We start from the raw sequence: 24,950 nt of genomic DNA on the forward strand, positions 1-24,950 counted from the left end.
GGCATGACCGTGTGTCCCGCAGGCGCTCCACCAGACCCAAGACCGTGAGCGTCGAGCCAATTTGGACGTTGGACGACCGTGGCCAGGATTGCTCCCAAACTGCCTTGGTGACGGCTCGCAGCAGCCATGCCTCTCGGCAAACGGCCATCGTGTTTGCGGAGGAAACGGGCGAGTGAATAGTCCTTTGTGGGGTGCGACCTGAGAGTCGACCTGCTGGTTCTTTATCAATACCTGTTGTGTTTATGTTTACCAGCAACAACAGTAGGGTGGGGCTTCAATTGGGAGGCCCAAATGAAAAGGCAAATTATCAGAAATTGAAGACTTTCTTTTTATTTTAAACGATTTATATAAACATCCGTTAAATCATATCACACGCAAATCATCAAAATCTAAACAGTATTTGTAGAATTTCAATAAAAGCCACGTAACTGTTCATATCGGTAAATATTATTCCATCGTGTTTGGAAAAATTGGAAAAAATTCGAAAAACAATGTAGCCTATTTTACTCCAGGGGGACCCAGGATTACCCACCAAAAATTTTGTTGGGATCGGTTCGGCCGTTTTTGCGGTACCTGGGATCGGACGGACTTTTGGTGAATTATAGTAAGATAGTCAACGGTAGTTTTGCTGATGGTTAGATGATCTCGCATTGGTTAAATTTGTTTCCTTTTTAAAGATGGCCGATTATATGTCAAAAGCCAAAGCTCAGATGTGTTTGCTCATTCATTTTGGTTTATTGAAATCATGAAACACTGGACAAGGTGTGAAACACTGGACAAGTCCAAAGACTGAAATTTGTCAAGTTTACAATACAACAAACAACAACAACATGCATTTTAAGGCCATTTTCCCTACTAGAGCGGGGGTTAGCCCTGCGGTCCCCATGACAATCTTCTCCATTTTGCCCTATTTTCTGCATCTCTCCTTGTTAACCCCCTTGCCCGCATTTCTTCTTCCACCATCTTTAGCCAAGTCTTTCTCGGTCTTCCCCGTCTTCTACTTCCTTCTACATTCATTTCCATCACTCTTCTCAACCAGTCACTTTCATCCTTCCTCAACACATGACCAAACCATCTCAACCTGTTCCTCTTCACAGCATCAATCACAGGCTCGATTCCCATCATCTTTCGCAATTCATCATTTGTCTTCCTCTCTCTCAGCGACACTCCGCACATCCACCGAACCATTCGCATTTCCACCCTTTCCAGCCTTCGTTGCTGCTCTACATTCATGACCCATGTCTCGCTCCCATAAATCATAACACTTCTCACACATGCAGCATACACCTTTCCCTTCAGCTTCAACGACACTCCCCTCCTCATCAGCACGCCACTCAGTTCCCGAAACTTCTTCCATGCACATCTCACTCGAGCAACCGTTGCCGAGTCTGATCCACCTTCACCATTCAGCATGTCTCCGAGGTAGCAAAATGTTTTCACACCTTCCAGCTTCACGCCGTCTCCAAGATCCAACTCAACATTTCCTCCATCTGCAGCTCCCTCTGTGCACACCTTACATTTGAATGTAGCTGCCACACTGGTTAATGACCCGTGTAATGCAAATGTAAGGCACAATGTAATGCACAATGTAATGCACAATGTAAGGTGTGCAAACAAACATACATAATAAAAAAACAATAAAAAATATAACAAATTCTAACGACAAAATATCCTAAAATAACAGAAAACTTAAGAAGAACAACAAACAGATATTCTGCATGTAAATTATTTTCTGCACCAACAAAGCAGAATTAAACATTTCAGTCAAAAAAGGAATTGTTGAATTCTTGTATATTTGAGTCTTAGGCCAAACAAAAAAATATTCATGTTTAGCGTCCCCGCCCGCTTCCTTTTTAGAGGCCGCCTCCTTTTTTTTTTTTCTTTTTTAAAACATCGTTCGACTGATCGCGAGCAATCAATTTTCTCACTCTCTCGATTTGATAGTCTCCATCATAATTGCTTCATGGCCGCTCACACAAAATAATCCCGTCTGTGATACATGTACATACAGGTCCGGTAGTAATATGCGGCTGGTTGTTGTGGACTAGCAAATACATGTACATACAGGTCCGGTAGTAATATGCGGCTGGTTGTTGTAGACTAGCAAAACGTGTGAGCGTGCTATAGAATGTTAGCGCTAGCGCGCTAGCGTGCTGTAGTTTCTACATGCTCTGATTTCGTCAAGACCCAAACATTCTACATGTATTTCAAATCTAAAGAAACAAAAAAGCAGGCGACCATCTTGGGAAAAATGAGCCTGGCGGCCATTTTGAAGAAAAAAAAAGGTGCCGCCTCCTTTTTTTCAAAAAGGCAGGACGCTAAACATGTTTTTTTTTTTTTCTGGCCTTACAAGAGGCAGATCAGGATGTTGAGCATTCCTGAGTTCCATATTAAATCGAGACACAGATTGTCGGGTAGGAGGAAGAATATCACGGTGACGATCACAATTTAGAAGAACAAGTCCAAAACGTAAGAGAAACTCATTCCTGCGTTCGCTCAACAACTTCATACCAAAACGACGAAGTTGTTGCGCAAAGGACCGAATAGATTGCGCAAAGGACCACAATAAAACGGAGCGAACGCTTCTGGAGTCGTTCAATCTCATCCCTCTGGGCCCTTGTAATTCCAGAACCCCACACGGGCACACCGAACTCCAGCAAAGGGAGAATGTACACCTTGTATATTTCAACAAGATCGGGGGAACTCACATGGAATTTCTTCAAAGTACAAAGAACGAAGAGTCGTCGAGCAGTACAAGATACCATCTGCTGGATTTGACTATTCCATTTCAGATCAGATTGGATTATAACACCAAGGAGAGTGAGCTCTTTGCAGAGGGATGTTATCAATGACCATGTTTAATTGGGGTGGAACATTCCGAAGAAAAGATATTTGCATAATCTTGCATTTCTCCACCTTCGGCCAAGCATCATTAAGGTAACACCAAACACCAAGTACATCAACGTGGGCTTGCAACGAACTTTGAGTTCTGTTCAACATTTCAACCCGGCTCAAGTTATCCACATATTTCCAACAATATTCTGTTGTTACAGCCGCGTCATTCACCAGAACCAGGAACAACGCTTCCTAGTTTTGGACCTTGTGGTCCTAGTTTCGTCCCTTGTGGAATTCTGCAGGAGAGAAGGATCCGATGTCTGCCCTTGATAACGAACCACCTGGGAAGATCGGAAAGGAAACTGCACACTGTAGGTAGGATGGAAGCATCAAGCCCAAGCTGAATGAGATTTTCAATGACCTTGGAGTGATTGACCAGGTCGAAGGTTTTGGTAAAGTCGAAAGTGCAAATATTCACATAATGACCTCAATGGTCAAGATTTCGATGTCTCACATCGAGCATATGGACTACATAGTGGTTTGTAGAACTCCTTTCATGTTTCCATCCTGTGCAGGATCAATATGAGGTTTAAAATCGACCATCAACCAATCAGCAAGAAAACTCTCAAACACCCCAGGTAAAACAGAGGTTATTCAGATAGGGCGTCGCTGATCAAATTCAGTAACACCAGTAGTGTTAGGTTTGGTGATTCCATCTGAACCAATGTTCAGGAATCTGAGGCCATTACCTACTCGTAATCTACGTAAACAGTATTCCACTGTTTACTCATGAACATAGTAGTATCGTTTCCTTGCTCCACCTCTCGTTCCTTATCTGGCCTGGTTTACCTGACGGTCCAGTCGCACTTTGTGGTCTGTTTGCCTGACGATCCAGTCGCACGTTGTGGTCTGGTTTGCCTGACGATCCAGTCACACGTTGTGGTCTGGTTTGCCTGACGGTCCAGTCACACGTTGTGGTTTGGTTTGCCTGACGATCCAGTCACACGTTGTGGTCTGGTTTGCCTGACGATCCAGTCACACGTTGTGGTCTGGTTTGCCTGACGGTCCAGTCACACGTTGTGGTCTGGTTTGCCTGACGATCCAGTCGCACGTTGTGGTCTGGTTTGCCTGACGATCCAGTCACACGTTGTGGTCTGGTTTGCCTGACGGTCCAGTCACACGTTGTGGTTTGGTTTGCCTGACGATCCAGTCACACGTTGTGGTCTGGTTTGCCTGACGGTCCAGTCACACGTTGTGGTCTGGTTTGCCTGACGGTCCAGTCACACGTTGTGGTCTGGTTTGCCTGACGATCCAGTCGCACGTTGTGGTCTGGTTTGCCTGACGATCCAGTCACACGTTGTGGTCTGGTTTGCCTGACGGTCCAGTCACACGTTGTGGTTTGGTTTGCCTGACGATCCAGTCACACGTTGTGGTCTGGTTTGCCTGACGATCCAGTCACACGTTGTGGTCTGGTTTGCCTGACGGTCCAGTCACACGTTGTGGTCTGGTTTGCCTGACGGTCCAGTCACACGTTGTGGTCTGGTTTGCCTGACGGTCCAGTCACACGTTGTGGTCTGGTTTGCCTGACGGTCCAGTCACACGTTGTGGTCTGGTTTGCCTGACGGTCCAGTCACACGTTGTGGTCTGGTTTGCCTGACGGTCCAGTCACACGTTGTGGTCTGGTTTGCCTGACGGTCCAGTCACACGTTGTCATTGACTCGATGCACTCAGGGTAATGTTTGATTGAAGCAAATGAAGGACGATCATCACAAACCCCCTAAAGGCCTAAACGAAATATCAATATTGATGATGTCCCAAGTATTCTTGTTGAAAGTCCATACTGGTGGTTTCCGAGAGAAGTATTGTGATATTAAGGTGCACATGTTTAAGAGGAATTGAAAACTACCCTGAAATGTTCCAATATCGTGTCATGGATGTGCTGAACCTTGTCTATGCTTCCTCATTATTCCTCTGGTTATCTCAATTTGTTCATTAAAAACCACCCCTCGTCCCTATGACCGTTGACCCTGTAGTGACAGGCCGGTTGCTCCGCTGTGATGTGATCGTCGATGTTATCAACGGTATCCAGGTGTCCTCGACGACGCGAGAGCTATACCTGGAGGACTCGCCACTCAAACTCTCCATCAGAGCTTTCGATCGAGAAGGTGAGCATGTGAAGGTGGAACAAGAAGAGCACGATCTTCTCTTTCTTTTGTCGCCATACTCGAAAGTACTTCCTGAGTGTTAAACTATTTTTCTTTACACACCCTTCCGTACACTTTACCTTTACCTGTCTGTGCAAACGTTGTGCCGCCTTGAAAAAATAAACAGCAACCTTTAATATCTGGGGCTGTTGTATCCAAGCCTGATGTGGTTGTTGTAGTAGTTGTTGTGACGTGAAGTTGAATCTGTTATTTCGTTACCAAGGTAATATCAGACAATGGATGAGAAACTTGTGCTGTGGAATAATTAATTAAATTGCGATGATGATATCATCACTGGTCCAGTTACAGCGCATTGCTCTCTTTGTTAACGGAATACGATGCCATGTGGGCGAGGACAACGACTCATTTCCTTCATTCATTGAATCTTCACTGAGCGGGAATGAACCGTTACCACACAATGGACTGCAAGGAGGTGTTTGTCACAATGGTTTCACTGTAATGTGGTGATGGTGGTGTAAATGTCACATTTTGCGTGTCCCAATGTTTGTTATATTCAGGAAACACATTCACCACTCTGGCTGGCCTGCCATTTGATTGGACAATTGTAAAAGATGCCGAGTCTGTCTCGTCACCCGACTCCCACAATGCCTTGAGGTAGGGCAAGCAAGTTTTGAATGATGTTCTTTCTTTTCCTTTTTGGGACATTTGAAAGGATATTTCATGTTTTTTTTTTGTTTTTTTTCTTGTTTTTTTTGGTACACAAGATCGAGGCTCGTGGAAAAGCTAACATTAATCACAAAAAAATTAACTGACACATAAAACATATGACATATGATAAAGGGAGTGGGAGACAAGATGGGGAGAGAGAGGGAAGCACACAAGTACAACAGTAGATAACAGGGACATAGGGAGATCTGTGGGAGGGAGAGGGCTTGGGGGGGAGGAGGCACGGGAAGGTGGGGGGGGGGGTGGGAACTATAAAACACATGTACACTGCTAGGACGTCCAGGAATTGAATGATCGTTTTAAGGCCATTTTCCCCGCTAGAGCGAGGGTTAGCCTTGCGGGCCCCATGACAATCATGGTTCCCGGTTTGAGACGATGTTTTTGGGTATTTCTTCTTATTTTTCTTATTTTAGGTATTATTTAGGTATTTTAGGTATTCTTTCCAGCCAGGAAAGAAGTCGGTATTTCAAAAAACGTGGGTTTGGGGTGCATTAACAGGGGTAGAAAAGATCAAGGTATTGGATGGGGGGAGATAAGAGATGGTGGTGAACAGCCGTTTTAAAGACCTGGAGGGAGGAGTGGGATTGAAGAGAGTGAGGGAGTTTGTTCCAGAGGCGGGAGAAAAGAGGAATGAAAGAGTGAAAGTGAGCAGAGAGTCTTGATTTTGTTATGGGGGAATAAGCAGTGAGGAGGTTTTTGGTTCCCCTTTTTTACTCAAAGATTAAGATTTAGACCCGATTGATGAGACTGCTCATACATGTGTGTTTTGTGAACCAGGGATTTTGGACGTTCCTCCTCCCTGCAGGTTGCTCCGATTCTCCGAGTCGGCATACCAGCCCCCGGCGCACATTCTTGCGATGGAACGGAGCGGTCGACACGGGGACACTGTACTTGTGTCCGGCCGTAAAACTGGAAGCTCGCGCCTGCAGGCTCGAATCGTCGAACCATTGTACAAGGTGTGTCCTGCGTGCGGGCATGTGTACGTAACACCATTGTGCTTTGAATAGCATTTGCATTTCAACAATAATTAGTCAAACAAGATTAGGCTTGCCTTCACGAGAAGGATGTTGATCAAATAAAACATTCTCGTGATGATTGCAGCTTGGCCTACCTTTGAACTCTTTCGGATGTCATATGCACCTTTGATTATGCAATGAATGATTGGATGAATGACAAACTAGGCATGTTTTTTTAATAACATGTTTTGTTCTCCTGTGTCGAAGCACATTTTATCTCACGTTGGTCAAGGGTAATGTCGAAATTAATTCTGACTCTTATTGACTGATCCGTATCCAAGGCTCATGTCAAAATTAATTCTGACTCTTATTGACTAACGCCAGGGTGTTACACGCCTGGTGTTGGGCTAGCGGCTAGGGTGCCGGCTTAGGATCCTAGGATCCTGGGTTCGAATCCCGGTCGATCGCCGAATTAATGCCAGGGGGGTTGACTCAGCCTGTCATCCTTCCGAGGTCGGCTAATTGAGTACCAGTTCACTGGTAATTCCCTGTTTGTCGTTAAAGGCGGAAAAAAGGGTTGGCGTCAGGAAGGGCATCCGGCCGTAAAACATTGCTTCAAAAAGGGGACCAAAAAACAACAACAACCACGGTTCCCGAAAAAGGCCAACCCCCGCTTTGCGGGGAAAAATGGCCTCTAAAGGTGGTTATTGACTGATCTATATCCAAGGCTAATGTCAAAATAAAACCAAATATTACTGACTGATCCGTATCCAAGGCTAATGTCAAAATTAAATCCGACTCTTCCTGACTGATCCGTCCGTATTCATGGCTAATATCAAAATTAAATCCCACTCTTACTGACTGATCCGTATCCGAGGCTAATGTCGAAATTAAATCTGACCCTTATTGACTGATCTGTATCCAAGGCTAATGTCAAAATTAAATCCGACTCTTACTGACTGATCCGTAACCAAGGCTAATGTCAACATTAAATCCGACTCTTACTGACTGATCCGTAACCAAGGCTAATGTCAACATTAAATCAGACTCTTACTGACTGATCCGTAACCAAGGCTAATGTCAAAATTAAATCTGACCCTTATTGACTGATCCGTAACCAAGGCTAATGTCAACATTAAATCAGACTCTTACTGACTGATCCATAACCAAGGCTGTTATCAAAATTAAATCCGACTCTTGTTGACTGATCATTATCCAAGGCTGATATCAAAATTAAATCCGACTCTTCCTGACTGATCCGTATCCATGGCTAATATCAAAATTAAATCCGACTCTTACTGACTGATCCGTCCGTATTCATGGCTAATATCAAAATTAAATCCCACTCTTACTGACTGATCCGTATCCGAGGCTAATGTCGAAATTAAATCTGACCCTTATTGACTGATCTGTATCCAAGGCTAATGTCAAAATTAAATCCGACTCTTACTGACTGAACCGTATCCGAGGCTAATGTCGAAATTAAATCTGACCCTTATTGACTGATCTGTATCCAAGGCTAATGTCAAAATTAAATCCAACTCTTACTGACTGATCCGTATCCGAGGCTAATGTCGAAATTAAATCTGACCCTTATTGACTGATCTGTATCCAAGGCTAATGTCAAAATTAAATCCGACTCTTACTGACTGATCCGTAACCAACGCTAATGTCAAAATTAAAACCGACTCATACTGACTGATCCGTAACCAAGGCTAATGTGAAAATTAAATCTGAATCTTTCCAACTGATCTATCGAGGCTAATGTCAAAATTAATTCTGACTCTTTCCAGCTGATCCATATCCAAGGCTAATGTCAAAATTACATCTGACTCTTTCCAACTGATCCAAATAAAATCTGAGTGTTACCGACCCGTCTCCAAAAGTTAACCACGGTTTGTCGACTGATGTCATTACCTATAAATGTAATATTATAGATTAACAATGCACTCCCTGTTTTGCTGAGACTTTTCTGCAATGGCCATGAAGTGCCTTGAGGACACGAACAAACGTTTTAAACTTTGAACTTTAATGCAATTGCTGAGAGAGGAGACGACGGCCTGAGCATGAAGCTCGTGCAAACAAATGGTACGATTTGTTTCAGAATGTGCCGATCATATTGACAGTTGAAGGTGGAATTGTCCGAATAGCGTTGAATCTTTGAGTTTTCAATCGGGTCACCTTGTTCTCGGCTGCCGCCCCTCACCCGAGCATCGGGCGCCCCTCCACGAGTGGTCCATCGTGATGATTGGCAGACATCCTTGTGCTTGAATGATTTGCCCACAGAACGTGCAAGGTGCCGAACTGCATCTGCTCATTCTCGAGAACATCCTTCTGAACCCCACACATGACGTGTACCTCGTCGTGCACACGCGCATTCGTTACCGTGTGCTCAAGCTCCGTCACGGCCGTCTCCTTGGTGAGCTTTTGGTGGACATTACGGATTGTTGACGGAGGAGACACTAGGATTTTGTGGGTTATTCATCAATTCGGGAAATGCCTCACGTTGTGTGTGACTCGTCCTTTGTCTGCCATTGTTCACCTTTCTACCTTTCTTTTGGATTTCCATCAAGGTCATTATCCAGAATGAAAGTAATACGCAATAAACTTTTCCTGACAGAGATTGCGATGCCATCGGATCAGTACAAGCTTCAGCTGCAGGGTGACGACATGGATATTCTGCCGGTGGTGCAGCTCGAAGACGATACGTCTACCATCACCGCCCTGCGTAAAGGCCATAGCAAGCTGCTACTGCAGCACAAAAGTATCTTCGTTCCATATTCGATGAAGGGCATTTTGGGTAATGTATTCTTTTCACAAGTAGTCTTGAATGGCATTAAAGAGTCAACTATGAAGTGTGGGCCGGCACCACCATTAGGCTGGGGTCCGCGGGGTCGCGAGATGTCATCGGCGACCCAGCTGGGTTTTCACACTTTGGCTATGATCTGAACCGTACTGGAATAATTTTCCTTCTATTCTCTTAATCCATCCTCCCTATCCTCCGCCCCCACCCCACCAATCTTTTAAAGCCATGTTTGTATAATATAATAAATAGCACCGCAAAGTGGGCGTAACCCCTCAGCCCATGCATGGTGGAAACCAATTTCAAGATGGCTGCCGTGGCGGCCATATTGAAAATCGCAGCGGGCCCATTTTTTAAAGGAACCTTCCTCTACTCAACGCCAACACACACTGCAAAAATGGATTTAATCGGACAAGCCATTCTCCTTGAAATTGACGGAAACCAACAGTTGACGGACGCCCGGACGGCGCCCGTGACGACAGTACCCCTTTGCCAAGTTTGGGCTGAAGGGTGAAAACTGAATGTCTATGTATTGATAATAAAAGGTGATGGAGTTTTCCCATCGTGTCGCATGTAATGCAAAGTAAGGCTTCTGGCATTGCCCAAGCAACATCTCAAATGCCGAGCGAGGGCCGTGCCATTCCCATGATGATGTAACACCTGATCCCAGAATCCCTACTCCTGTTCCTGTTGCTGCTTTAACCACCTTTATCCAGACATGCGCATGCAGGGCTTGTCTCGCTTGCCCAACTGCTCTGTGTACGTGACTGAGCCGGCCTTCCTTGGTGAGTACCCTGTGGATCTTTGGGCCTGTGGTGACGGCAAATGGGCCAGTACAATTGTAATTATCTGATTATATGTCACCAATATGTTATATTTGCACATAAGCAGTACGTATGTTTTTGCTTCATGTGCGTTAACTCGGGTTTCTTTTTTCCCAGGAGTGATCGAGGCAGCGGTTTGTTGCCTATACATCGCCCAAATAAAGTGATGTGTCATAAGAATGTGTTGCACGCTTGTAATTCTTGGAACCTGTTCTGTGTGCATGGTTGCTGTGTGTGTAACGCCATATGGGGGTTATTTTTGCTTGTACGTTCGGTCATTTTATTTATTACCTCCACCACCAAAGGTGGATGGAGGTTATATTTTCACCCCTGTCTATTTGTTTGTCTGTCTGTAGGTCTGTGACCAAAATATCTCAAAAAGTTGTTGATGGATTTGGATTAAATTTGGTGTAGAGGTTGGGTAATGGGTATGTGACACAGACGAAATGATTAGATTTTGGTGAAGATCAGGATCTGGATTCGACAATTTTTTGAGTGGTTCTTCACTACTGAGCGATAGGGCCAAAATCAATATTTAGCACGATATCTTAAAACGTTATGGACATATTCGGACGAAACTTGGTGGACAGTTTGGATGTGTGACGAAGACTTGATTCATTTCTGGTGAAGATACGGATCCGGATACGAGAATTTTAGAGATCCTGTGGGACCCCTTCCCTCCTCACACTTCCCATCAGGGTTTTCCGTGCATCCGGGTGAGCGATGGGTGTTGGAGACGGGGCGCGACTACGCGGTGACCGTCGATATCTACGATTGGGACAGCAACCATGCATTCCCTGCAGATGTGAGTCACACATTGTCGAGAGTAAGACACTTTGGGTAAAACTGCTTCACAAGGGTTATCACGGTGGATGGACCTTCCCACATTACTACCTCATTTGGTTTACCTCATTAGTGGAGTGTCATTGGTTTGCACCATACTTGTTCACTCGGTGAGTTTAGACCAAGCTCTCTGGTTCATAATCTGTGGGTTAAGAGGTGGCCATGGATTTTAATCCCCATGCTTAAAATAACTGGAGCAATGCGACTGTCGCCAATATGCCTCCACGTAGTCCCTGCCTGTGACAACGGGTAGATGCCCTCATTCACTTCACATCCCTTCGGCTGTTTTCAAGTATCACATGTTTACCAGACATGACAGGTTTCACATCGATCGGTGAAGTGGTCTCAGAGAAGGGATTGAAAAAAAATATTGGCTTTCAAGCTAATATGGCTGCCAAACCACGTGACCTACAACGTCATAATTTTCAAACTATATGCAGCAATGGTGTTAGATGACATCTGTAAAGTTTCGCATCGATAGGGTAAGCGGTTTCAGAGATGTATTTATTTAATATTTTCATTCAATCCAATATGGCTGCCACACCATTTGACCGATGATGTTTTTGTGATCATCTTTTAATCGCCATGCCTAGTCAATGACACACGTAAAGTTTTGAGTCAATCGATTTGGTGGTTTGCGAGAAGATATTATTTTAAGGTTTTAGGTTAAACCCTTTATGGCTGCCAAATCATGTGACCTATGATGTCATAAATTTAATATTTCAATACAACTGAGTCATAGATCATGTGCATGCAATTTCATATTTTTAGGATGTGGGATTTGATTGAGACAGTTTTGGCTGGTATACCACTTCATTGATGATGTCATCATTATCAAGCTCTTGTTCCCCATTGGGAGTACTTGACACTGTGCCAAGCTTCAAATTTTTGAAGCCTGATTTCCAAGAAATAATTTTTATTATTATTTGGGTTTAATCCAAGATGGCTGCTATACCACGTGACCTGTGATGTCACAATTATCATAAAAACATTCTGCATGGGTGTTACTCCTAACCTGAAAGTTTTGTCTCAATCGGACATGTGGTTGCTGAGAAAAACGAGTGTGGACGGACGGACGGCCAACCCAAAAACGTAATGCCTCCGCCACCTTCGGCAGCGGAGGCATGAATCAAAAAATGGGGGAGGAGGATATTGTAATCAGCTCCATCTGTCCGTCACGATAACTCTTAAACGGTTGGGCAGAAATTTGTCGAACTTGGCAGTTATGATCACCACATGGCAAGAAGGTAACAGAGCAGTATCATTTTCGGCCCCGGCCCTGAGAGCCCTGGTGCGGGGTCGAAAGGTCAAATACCAAACAATGCAATTACAGGCACATTGAAAAAATATTTTTAATGAAACTTTGTCTATGCAATCAACAATGGGGGGGGGGAGGGGGCGCATGAAATATGTAATGCTTTTAAGCTCACCTGGAACGAGGTTCAGGGGAGCTTATGCGATGGTGCGTCGTCCGTCCGTAACCACTTGAAACTTCTCTGAAACCGCTGATGGGATTGCAACCAAGTTTGGCACAAATGATATTTGTTGTGTTGTGACTAAAGTTTGTTCACGGCGTTAAATATCTCGGGGTCTAAAGGAGTTTACCGGGGTCAAATTGGATCCAGGTTTGACCCCCGCCACCCCCCCCCCCCCCCCCCCCCCGAAAAATAGTTATTTGCTTTCTTCTCAGAAACTACACATGCAATTCTGATGACACTTGACCACAACCTAAATCACCCATGTTGTACCAAAGTTTGTTCCTGGCATTTAAAAAATCGGGGTCTAAGGTGATCTATGGGAGGGAAGGGTGCTTGCCCCCCAAAATAGGTATTTGCTTTTTTTCTCAGAACCAACACGCACAATTTTGATGAAACCTCACCACAGCATTCATCATCCGTGATGTGTCAATGTTTGCTCAAGGCATTGGAAAAATTGCGGTCGGAGGAGGGTACGCAGGGTGGGAGGGGGGTGGGGGAGTTGCCCCACAAAATAGGTATTTTTTATGTTTGTTTGTTTGAAGTCTTACGATTACGTTATTTTGATTCTACATGCTGCCCTGTCTTCAACAAACCATTTAAATTGGTTTAAAATAACTTTAGTCGGTGCAGTACACTGTTTATTCTACCGGGTGAGCGCCGGGGTATTGCCCCTATGGTTTTTTTATTTGGATTTGACATCTGGATACTGCCCCAGAAGAGGGACTTGGAGTCATGGGGGTCGATACAGAAGATTAATGTTTTAACTCAAAAGTTGATATTGGGTCAATTCCTGTTGATGCCATTTCTATGCCTCCTCCGCCAAAGTCGCTGGGGGCATTATGTTTTAGGGTTGTCTGACTGTCTGTCCGTGCATCCGTGATAGGGTTTCGTTCCTGTGATAACTTATAAACGTCTGAAGGGATCCAAGTCAAACTTGGTACAGATATGGCATGGAGATGAACTGATTCGATTTTGCGTTCAGTTGGTCAAAGGTTAGGTAAAATTCTGTTACCTAGTTAGCTTTATTTTAATTTTTTTATTTTTAGACAAGATGGGGAGAGAGGGGGAAAGACGGACACAAACACACATTTGAGAGCAAGGACATCGAGAGAACTGTGGAAGGGAGAGGGCTTGGGGGGAGGTGGGAGAGGTATAAAACATATGGACACTGCAAGGACTTCCAGGAAAGCTGTTGGAATTTCAAAAAATTGTATCTGGGGTGAAAATTAGCGGGGGTAGAAAAGATCAAGGTTTTGCATGGGGGAAGATAGATGGTGGTGAACAGCTGTTTTAAAGACCTGGAGGGAGGAGTGGGATTGAAGGGAGTGGGGGAGTTTGTTCCAAAGGCGGGAGAAAAGGGGAATGAACGAGTGAAGGTGAGCAGAGAGCCTAGATTTTGGCAGTTTAACCATCAGAGGGTTGCTGGCAGATCTTGTGCGACCTGTAGGAATATTTGGGGGACAGAGCACAGAGAGAGCTGGGGGTGCAAGGCCGGAGAGGAGTCGGTAGAAGACAGAAAGACCACCTACCTGCCTGCGGTGAGTGAGTGAAAGGCCCTCGGAGTTAGCTTCATCGCAGGAGATTCCAATGATTCTGAAAGCTTTGGTTTCAACAGCCTGAAGCCGAGCTAGATGTGAGGCAGGAGCCCCGGCCCAGAGGGGGGAACAGTATTCTATTGAGCTGCGGATGAAAGCATTGTATGTGGTGAGAAGCTCAGGTGTGCCAAGGAAGGACTTCACATGACGGAGGATGCCCAGTAGGCGACTGGCTTTGGAGGCCAGCTTGGAAATGTGGTTTTCCCAAGAAAGATCATGGCAGATAGTGAGATCCAAAAGCTTGAGCAACAGAACTTCTTGGAGAGGATTGTTGAAAAAGTGGATGGGAGGGTTTTCCAGTCGGTCTTTTCGGAGAGACATAGTAAGAGTGTGAGATTTGTCAGGATTGAAAGACATGTTCCACTTGTTTCACCAGACTGTGTTTTTGTCCAGGTCTGCAGAGAGTGAGGAGACTGCCGATCTGAGGGATGAGGAATGGAGCGGCAGAGAGTGGTCATCAGCAAAGAGATAGAGAGGATTTTCAAGAGAGTCGGAGAGATCATCGATGAAGATCAGAAAAAGCACAGGGTCCAGAACACTACCTTGGGGAACTCCAGGCAGAACAGGAAGGGGAGATGAGAGAAATCCATTCAGGGCCACACGTTGACGACGACTAGAGAGGAGTTCCGCCAGCCATGCGTGGAGATTTCCATGGATACCAAAGGAGGAGAGTTTGGTGAGCAGAGCTGGGTGCCAGACCGTATTGAAGGCACGTCATATGTCAAGGGAAACAGCTCTGATTATTTATTTATTTATTTATTTATTTTTATATACAAGATCGAGGCTCGTGAAAGAGCGAACATTAATCACACAGAAAGACAAACCGACACATAAAACATATAACATCGGGAGCGGTAGACAAGATGGGGAGAGAGGGGGAAGGACACAAACACAACATTTGAGAGCAGGGACCGAGAGACATGGAGACATCGAGAGATCTGAGAGAGGGCGAGGGCTTTGGGGGGGGGGGGCATGGGAAGGGGGCGGTGGGAGAGGTATAAAACATATGGACACTGCCAGGACTTCCAGGAAAGAAGTTGGAATTTCAAACAAGGTGGATCTGGGGTGAATTGGCGGGGGTAGAAAAGATCAAGGTTTTGGATGGGGGAAGATAAGAGATGGTGGTGAACAGCTGTTTTAAAGACCTGGAGGGAGGAGTGGGATTGAAGGGAGTGAGGGAGTTTGTTCCAGAGGTGGGAGAAAAGAGGAATGAAAGAGTGAAGGTGAGCAGAGAGCCGAGATTTCGGCAGTTTAACCATGAGAGGGTTGCTGGCAGATCTTGTGCGACCTGTAGGAATATTTGGGGGACAGAGCACAGAGAGAGCTGGGGGTGCAAGGCCGGAGAGGAGTCCGTAGAAGACAGAAAGACCACCTACCTGCCTGCGGTGAGTGAGTGAAAGGCCCTCAGAGATAGCTTCATCGCGGGAGATTCAAATAATTCTGAAAGCTTTGGTTTCAACAGCGTGAAGCCGAGCTAGGTGTGAGGCAGGAGCACCGGCCCATAGGGGAGAACAGTATTCCATTGAGCTGCGGATGAAAGCCTTGTATGTGGTGAGGAGCTCAGGTGTGCCGAGGAAGGACTTCGCACGACGGAGGATGCCCAGTCGGCGACTGGCTTTGGAGGCCAGCTTGGAAATGTGGTTTTCCCAAGAAAGATCATGGCAGATAGTGAGACCCAAAATCTTGAGTGACAGAACTTCTTGGAGAGGATTGTTGAGAAAGTAGATGGGAGGGTTGTCCAGTCGATCTTTTCGGAGAGACATAGTAAGAGTGTGAGATTTGTCAGGATTGAAAGACATGTTCCACTTGTTTGACCAGTCTGTGATTTTGTCCAGGTCTTCAGAGAGTGAGGAGGCAGCAGACTGCCGATCTGAGGGAAGAGGAATGGAGCGGCAGAGAGTGGAGTCATCAGCAAAGAGATAGAGAGGATTTTCGAGAGAGTCAGAGAGATCATTGATGAAGACCAGAAAAAGCACGGGGCCCAGAACACTGCCTTGGGGAACTCCAGCCTGAACAGGAAGAGGAGATGAGAGAAACCCATTCAGGGCCACACGTTGACGACGACTAGAGAGGAAGTCCGCCAGCCATGCGTGGAGATTTCCATGGATACCAAAGGAGGAGAGTTTGGTGAGCAGAGCGGGGTGCCAGACTGTGTCGAAGGCACGTGATATGTCGAGGGAGACAGCTCTAATTTCCTGTTTGGCATTGAGGACCTCCATCCATTGTTGAGACAGCAGAAGCAGCATGTCCAGAGTAGAGTGACCTGGTCTGAAACCAAATTGATGATCAGAGATCAAGCCATTGGAGAAGAGGAAAGATTTCATATCCGAAGCAATGATGGATTCCATGACTTTGCTGATAATTGGGAGAAGGCTGATTGGTCTGTAGTTGCTAGGATCTGTTTTTGCACATTTTTTGTACAAAGCAGTGATGTTGGCTGATTTCCAAGCAGATGGCAGTTGACCTTGAGCAAAAGAGCGGGTGAAGAGAACAGAGAGAGGGTGAGATAGAGCTGCAGAGCAGGATTTTAGGACCCGTGGGCTGATGCCGTCGGGTCCAGTTGCAGAATCAGAGTCGAGGGTTGACAGAAACCTTTCCACCTTGTCAGGAGGAAAGGACACGGAGTCCAGGAGCAGCAGGGTACGACTGGGTATGGTGGGTACAGAGAGGGATGGGTTTGGGACACAAGATTTAGAGGCAAACACAGAGTTGAGGCATTGAGCTTTTTCACGTGCGGAGTCAGCTATGTAGCCGTTTGAGGTAAGGGAGGGGATGGAGGGGGAACAAACACCAGAAACGGATTTGACCAGACGCCACCAGGATTTGGAAGAGGGAGACAGATAAGAGAGTTCGGTCTTGAGAACGGAGAGATATTGTTTCCTGGCTCTCCTGAGGGTGGACACACACTTGTTTCGGGCTTTGTGAAAGGAAATGAGATTTCCTTCCGTTGGATTTGCTTTCCAGGAGACGAAGGCAAGTTGTTTCTGGGCAACAGCCTCACCACAAGATTCCGTGTACCATGGACGGGAGGAAGGGTATGACAACTGAAGACGAGATGGGATAAATCTGTGCATGAGAGAGAGCAATTTACTTTGGAAGAATTCCCAGGATGAGTTGATGTCAGAGGTGGTAGAGATGGGAGACCAGTCCAGATGATTGATGGCTGCTTGAAGACCGTGCCAGTTGGCCTGAGTGAAATGCCAGACTCGTCGACGCTGAGCAGGCTCCCTGAGGATGGTCAGAGAGATGTCCACTTTAACAAGGACATGATCAGATGATCCGATCGGAGCAGAAGAAGAGCAGCAGACATTTTCAGGGAAGTTAGTCATAACCAAGTCCAGAAGAGAAGATGTTCCGTTGACTGAGATCCGGGTCGGGAAATTGACAGATTGTGTCAGTCCCAGTGAGTCGCAGAAGTCCTTTGCTGAGGAGCCATGGCTGGTGAGAGCCATGGCTCCTCAGCCAACTGGCATGTCAACTCCTCAGCCAACCCACACCCAGCCAACTGGCATGATGACAGTTGAAATCACCACATATGAGGAAGAGAGAGTTGGGATGAGTAGATAGAAGTTGGTCCATATCATCAGACAGCGAGATGTAGATGGAGTCATCACTGTTTGGTGGACGGTACAACACACATATGAACAAGAGGTGGGAGCGAAGGGGAAGCCGTAGCCAGAGGTATTCCTGGGGGTGAGGTGGAGAGAGTGCAGTGCAGGGCGAGTGAGGAAGAGAGTTTTTGATAAAGATAGCAACCCCGCCTCCAGGACGAGGCTCAGGTCTATCATACCGGAGGAGGGAGTAGCCCGGGAGAGATACTATGGAATCAGAGACATCATAAAGGAGGAAAGTTTCTGTTAAGCAGATCACGTCTGGTTTGACAGAAGCAACCTGTATGGAGAGATCAGTTAAGTTTGAACGAAGGCCCCGGATGTTTGAGGTCCATACCGTTAATGAAGAGGAAGGGGGAGCATCAGATACAGAACCGGGGGGAGGAGGGGTAGGGTAAGATGTGGAAGAGGTGGAAGAGGTAGGGAGAGCTGTTGAAGGTGTGTCAGAGATTTCAGAATAGCTCGGAGAAAGGGAAGGATGGGGCGGACAAAAGGTTTGATGGTGATTGGGTGAGCCACAATGAGGTGTTATTTGAGGAGGGGGAAGAGCGAGGCAGAAGGTTGGGGGAGATGGAGGTGAGAGTTTGAAGGGGGAAGAAGCGGGGAGGACGCTTTGAGGAGGGGGAGTGAGAGGGGGGAAATTGAGAAGCAATGAGGGTGGGGAGATTTGAAGGTGAGGGGGGAGTTTGGGAGGGAAGGGACAAGGGGAGGGATTTGAAAGGGATGGGATATGGGGGAGATTTGGAGGGGAGGGGTGAGGCAGGAGTCTAGGAGGGGAGGGGCGAAGGGGCGTCTTGGCGGGGAGGGGTGAGGGGGTAGTTTAGGAGGGAGGGGGCAAGGGGGGAGATTTGAAAGGGATGGGTGATGGGGAAGATTTGGAGGGGAGGGGTGATGGGGAAGATTTGGAGGGGAGGGGTGATGGGGAAGATTTGGAGGGGAGGGGTTATGGGGAAGATTTGGAGGGGAGGGGTGAGATTGGATTTTTGAAAGTGTATGATTTATGGGAAACGAACATTTATTGCAAAATGAGTTTCTTGTGACCTTCGAGTTAAAAATACGTTTAAGGACGCTGGATGGAGGATGGAGTGCAGGAGAGTTTAGGGAATGTAGAAAAAAGGCACTATAGGAGATGGATATTTTTTTGGGGATGAATTGATTTGGTGAGCAAGTCGAAAGCAGCCTTTTAAAGAAGAAGAAGAAAAAGGTGTTATAAAATATGACGGAATACATAACTTGAGGGGAATACATAACTTGATTTCCTGTTTGGCATTGAGGACCTCCATCCACTGTTGAGACAGCAGAAACAACATGTCCAGAGTCGAATGACCTGGTCTGGATCCAAATTGATGATCAGAGATCAAGCCATTGAAGAAGAGGAAGGATTTGATATCCTAAGTAATGATGGATTCCATGACTTTGCTGATAATTGGGAGCAGGCTGATTTGTCTGTCGTTGCAAGGATCTGTTTTTGCACATTTGTTGTGTAAAGCGGTGATGTTTGCTGATTTCCAAGATGCTGGCAGATGACCTTGATCAAAAGAGAGGGTGAAAAGAACAGAGAAAGGGTGAGATACAGGCGCAGAGCAGGATTTTAGGACCCTTGGGCTGATGCCGTCTGGTCCAGTTGCAGATTCAGAGTCGAGGTTTGACAAAAACTTCTCCACCTTGTCAGGAGAGAAGGACACAGAGTGCAGGAGCAGTTGGGTTTGACTGGGTAAGGTGGGAACCGAGAGAGATGGGTATGGGACACAATATTTTGAAGCAAACACAGAGTTGAGGCATTCGGCCTTGTCACGTGCGGTGTCAACTGTGTAGCCATTTGAGGTGAGGGAAGGGATGGAAGGGGAACAAACACCAGAAACGGATTTGACCAGACACCACCAGGATTTGGAGGAAGGAGACAGGTTTGAGAGTTCATTCTTGAGTGTGGAGAGATAGTGCTTCCTGGCACTCCTGAGGGTAGACACACACTTGTTCCGAGCTTGGTGGAAGGAACTGAGATTGCCTTCAGTTGGATTTGCCTTCCAAGAGGCAAAGGCAAGTTGTTTCAGGGCAACTGCCTCACCACAAGATTCAGTGTGCCATGGACGGGAGGAAGGGTAAGACAACTGAAGATGAGATGAGATAAATCTGTGCATGAGAGAGAGAGCAGTTTGCTTTGGAAGAATTCCCAGGAAGAATTGATGTCAGAGGCGGTAGAGATGGGAGACCAGTCCAGGTGATTGATGGCTGCTTGCAGACCGTGCCAGTCGCTCGAGTGAAATGTCAGACTCGTCGGCGCTGAGGAGGCTCTCTGAGTATGGCCAGAGAGATGTCCACTTTAACAAGCACATGATCATGAGAACCGATTGGAGCAGAAGAAGAGCAGCAGACATTTGCAGGGAAGTTTGTCTTAACCAAGTCCAGAAGAGAAGATACTCCATTGACTGAGATCCGGGTCAGGAAATTGACAGATTGTGTCAGTCCCAATGAGTCGCAGAAGTCCTTTGCTGAGGTGCCATGGCTGGTGAGAGAGGAACCCACACCCAGCCAGCTGGCATGATGACAGTTGAAGTCGCCACATATGAGGACGAGAGAGTTTGGATGAGTTGATTGAAGTTGGTCCATGTTGTCAGACAGCGAAATGTAAGTGGAGTCATCACTTTTTGGAGGATGGTACAGAACACATATGAACAAAAGGTGGGAGCAGAGAGGAAGCCGTAGCCAGAGGTACTCCTGGGGGTGGGGTGGAGAGAGTGCAGTGCAAGGAGAGTGAGGAAGAGAGTTTTTGATAAAGATAGCAACCCCACCACCAGGACGAGGCTCAGGTCTATCATACCGTAGGAGGGAGTAACCAGGAAGAGATATTAAGGAATCGGAGACATCTTGAAGGAGGAAAGTTTCTGTGGAGCAATCAAGTCTGGATTGTCAGAAGCAACCTGAATGGAGAGATCAATCAGGTTTGAGCGAAGGCCCCGGATGTTAACTTGTGAACCAGTGATGGAATTTTAAGCAAACTTGGTAGAAGTATATTGTTACGTTTGTGGGAATGTCAATCGTTTACAAAGCATGCATGGACGATTCGTGTCGTTTAGGGTGTATTGCACAAGAAATGCCAGGCCAGCTGTAAACAAATAGGACCTTTTTGTATTTATTTTTCCTTTTTCTTAACGTTTACCCCATATCCACTCTCTTTACACCACGTGCTTTTGAGCTTTGGAAAGGATTCAACCCTTTTTCTTTCAAGGAAGAAATTGCGGAAATAGAGGGAGAGGAAGAAGAGCATCTCTTGGCGCGGTAAAAAGAGAATCCTTTCTCGTAGCATGAACGGCTTCAGTGAGCGTGTTGGTGTGAGAGAGACTATCTCCGAACTTTCTGAAGGATTCATTGTGCATGAAGGAGGTGGACAAAAAGGAAAAGAGCGTATTCTGTGGAAAAAGGCGCTTCTTGGGTCTCTGTGGAAAACGATATATGCTTCATGCTGTTATCGGGCTTGGCATGTGCTCCATGAAGGAGTCGACCTCGATGATCTTTCTGAGCTGAGGGATTTGGAGTGTTGCTTGAAGGAGGTTGAGGAAAGGAAAAGGACCAAAGGAGAAAGTAATTGCAGAGCATGATGACTCGTCCATTCACGCTTGTTCCCGCCAAGCCCTGCTCTGGCGAGCGTGGATGAAACTGCTCTTCAAACAGGCCTGAACCCCAATCCATTTCCATCCTCATGTCCCATTTTATTTCTATTCCCTACGAATATTGTTTTTTTTTTATTTGCTTCCCTTCCCTTTCCCTTTCCCTTTCCCTTTCCCTTTCCCTGGGTTAGATAGAGGGTCCGTATGTGTGATATTGTGCCGGCCTTTCATATCGGTTGTATGTGGCCTGTGTTAATTCAGTCTGTCATTATTTATTAATCAAGTCAGTCATACTTGTTTGATTTGCTTGTTGTATCGCTTTGCATTATTTGAAGTCAATTGATTGTATTTCATTTTGTTTGATTGACATTTTTCGGATCGGGTTGCAAGCTCCTCTGAGCCACCAGTGTGGCAGTTTAGATTCTAGAGCCTCTACTCCTTGCACTAAACCAAAAGTTCAAGCTTCCAAAAACCGCTCGGTCAGCTTGCGGGCCTCAGCCCGGCGGGTTGAGGAGAGGACCTAGGGTCTCTGACGTTGGTCACCCGATAACACACTTAGTCGGAAGTGACGTTTGGGACTCATGCCCGTCACCCCATAACAATATATTATAATGACAAGATGAACCGATTAGATTTAGGCATCAAAGGTCAGAGGTCATGTCAGGTAAAAATGTGATACTTGAGAACAGCTGAAGTGATTTCAATCAAACTTGGTACAAATATGTATCATGATGTAATAATGTGGGCGGTGGCATATCGGGCGACGTCGAAGAATGCCGTTCTAGCTCTGTCGCCATCGACTTCTCTCTCGTTTTCTTTTTCAAAAGGCATAAAGAACGTTCCACTGAACACAAATCTATTTTGTGTGCAAGGAAGGTTGTGTACTGTATTTACAAAGTACTTTTCACACCCGGGTCCATGGACAACATAATGTACGTTTATTGCTTGAAATGATGTATTAATGTCAAAAATTCGTCTGCACAACACAGAACATCCGCATCAAGGCCACGTTCCCGACAGAAAGCTTTTCTGTGCTCGAGTCATCGAGCAACGGCTCTTATCATCGCGTGAGAGCGCTACATACTGGGGCAACCACCATCCACGCTGCCCTGATCTCAGTTATAATGGAGGTGAAGGGTGTTTCTTCCTTTATTGTACCCTGTAATATACCTATCTTCATGAATCTGCCATAATTACCTCCGTCACCAAAGGTGGCTGGAGGTTGTTTTCATCCCTGTCTGTTACTTGGCGGAAAAAAAATTTTGGCCAACTATGTCCAAAACAAAAGTTATGGATGGATTCGCACTAAACCTGGTGGACAGGCTGGTTATGTGCAAGTAAAAATCCATTCTATATTGGTGAAGATCGGAATACGGATCCAGATGTGAGAATTCAAAAAATATATATATTTAATTAATTCTTCACCAGGGAATGATTGGAGCGAAACAATATATAACACAATATTTCAAAAAGTTGTGGATGACGGATGACAAAACTTGGGGGATGAGGTGGGTAAGTGACTTAGATTAGATTATAGATTAGATTAGATTATAGATTAGATTATAGCCACTTCGATTTTGGTGCAGGTCCGAATCCAGATCTGGCCTATCTGTGGGATACAAAACGTAAATTGTTCACCTGGCGGAGGTATGCTCTCTACCTAGTGCTGTTCTCGTTTACCATTGAATAGAGCTCTGATGTACATCTCTTCACACTAACCCACGTGACTTTCTTACGTGCAGAATGGTTTGTCGATCAGCATCTCACCAACGATCTCCAACAGCCAGGACGTGGAGATTTTTGATCCCATTGTTCTGCATCCATCTGTGCTGGTTTTCCCTTGGCAAGCCCACCCAACTCCGTACCACCATCGCATTAAGGTGTGTTTTTGACCTCATACCTATTTGTATCCTACGGCCTGTCCGCCTGCCACCAGTCGCGCTCCTCTCCGCCCGCCACCAGTCGCGCTCCTCTCCGCGCACCACCCGTCGTACTCCTCTCCGCCCGCAACCGGTCGCGCTCCTCTCCGCGCACCACCCGTCGCGCTCCTCTCCGCGCACCACCCGTCGCGCTCCACTCCGCCCGCCACCGGTCGCGCTCCTCTCCGCCCGCAACCGGTCGCGCTCCTCTCCGCCCGCAACCGGTCGCGCTCCTCTCCGCGCACCACCCGTCGCGCTCCTCTCCGCGCACCACCCGTCGCGCTCCACTCCGCCCGCAACCGGTCGCGCTCCTCTCCGCGCACCACCCGTCGCGCTCCACTCCGCCCGCCACCGGTCGCGCTCCTCTCCGCCCGCAACCGGTCGCGCTCCTCTCCGCCCGCAACCGGTCGCGCTCCTCTCCGCGCACCACCCGTCGCGCTCCTCTCCGCGCACCACCCGTCGCGCTCCTCTCCGCCCGCCACCCGTCATTGCATCCCAGAGAACTTTGAGTGTGGCTCCATATGATCTTTTCATGTAGGCTGAAGGTGGCAGCGGAAACTTCAGCTGGTCGTCATCGCTTCCTGAAGTTGCCACGGTGACGGTGCGAGGTTGGCTTTCAACGGGCATCACTGCGGGAATGAGCATTGTACGAGCTCGTGATGAGCAAAACCCTCTGCACTTTGGAGAAATGAAGGTACATACACGTCAAGAATGCCTTCGGGCGTCTTGGTCTTATGATTAAATATCTGCCGCCGTGATGCATTCGCAGAATGTGTAAGCGCCAAAGTGTCGATTGTTTATTTACAAATAAGCAAAGTTTTATCATCGTCCAACCGCAGTATGACTCTGCCATCCACTTGCTCCGTACTCCATAAACCATTTTACCATCTTCCCTTTTTCAATTCTAACTTATCTCCCCCCAAGTGTCCCCGATCCCCATCCCACTCCCCACCTTCTCGTCCCCTCCATTCAATGTGTTATATGGAGCACCACGTCCAAAATCTTACCCTGGTGGTTATTCCGGTCCCTTGATTTGCCAATGTATTTGCATTTAGGCCTGCAGTGATCTGATCATTTTCGTCCCCCTCTAGGTTTACCTTTTGGCAGTGTCGTCCTTGCGCTTCGTGCCGACACGGGTCGAGGCACGCCTCGGCTCGCTCCTGGAGATCCCGATCTCTGCCTCAGGCTTCGTAGACCTCGAGAGCCGACGGGCCGTTCCGTTTACAGACTGCTCGCAACTCCATCTTGATGTCACCTTGGACAATGCGGCAATTTTCCAGCCACTCGAAGGTGTGTTTTTAAATGCCAGGTGTTGAGGGTCTTGACGAACAGTTGTTGTGTTGTTATACGTACATGAACAGAATGTGATGTTTCTGAATGGAATGTAACCGGTATTGTGCTGAAGCTTTGCCTCGGTGCTAACGTCTCTGCAAGTGAACATTGTACCATGTGATGTCGTGGAGGAATTGCCCGCTTGAAGTGAAGCTTTGATTGGCACCTGCTGTCGTGTGAATCGGATGTTGATCGACGACATCTCATGCTTCGGAGACCAAAATAAGTTGTAATTATTATTGACTAGTGGGGTCACCC

General features: G+C 46.6%; 1 protein-coding gene across 1 annotated transcript in view; it reads left to right on the forward strand.

The window, feature by feature from the left end:
- Positions 1-24,950, forward strand: part of NUP210 (nucleoporin 210) — a 148,079-nt gene that overhangs the window by 4,907 nt on the left and 118,222 nt on the right. The window contains exons 2-13 of the mRNA XM_068105006.2: positions 23-168; positions 4,869-5,000; positions 5,558-5,654; positions 6,532-6,682; positions 8,969-9,101; positions 9,303-9,446; positions 10,202-10,270; positions 11,008-11,114; positions 22,431-22,571; positions 23,184-23,321; positions 23,899-24,054; positions 24,452-24,650. Of these exons, the coding sequence (XP_067961107.2) occupies positions 23-168; positions 4,869-5,000; positions 5,558-5,654; positions 6,532-6,682; positions 8,969-9,101; positions 9,303-9,446; positions 10,202-10,270; positions 11,008-11,114; positions 22,431-22,571; positions 23,184-23,321; positions 23,899-24,054; positions 24,452-24,650 (1,613 nt within the window). The remainder of the gene's footprint in view (positions 1-22; positions 169-4,868; positions 5,001-5,557; positions 5,655-6,531; positions 6,683-8,968; positions 9,102-9,302; positions 9,447-10,201; positions 10,271-11,007; positions 11,115-22,430; positions 22,572-23,183; positions 23,322-23,898; positions 24,055-24,451; positions 24,651-24,950) is intronic.

This window comes from Myxine glutinosa, chromosome 1 (assembly GCF_964187855.1).
Source record: "Myxine glutinosa chromosome 1, kmMyxGlut1.1, whole genome shotgun sequence".
NCBI lineage: Eukaryota > Metazoa > Chordata > Myxini > Myxiniformes > Myxinidae > Myxine > Myxine glutinosa.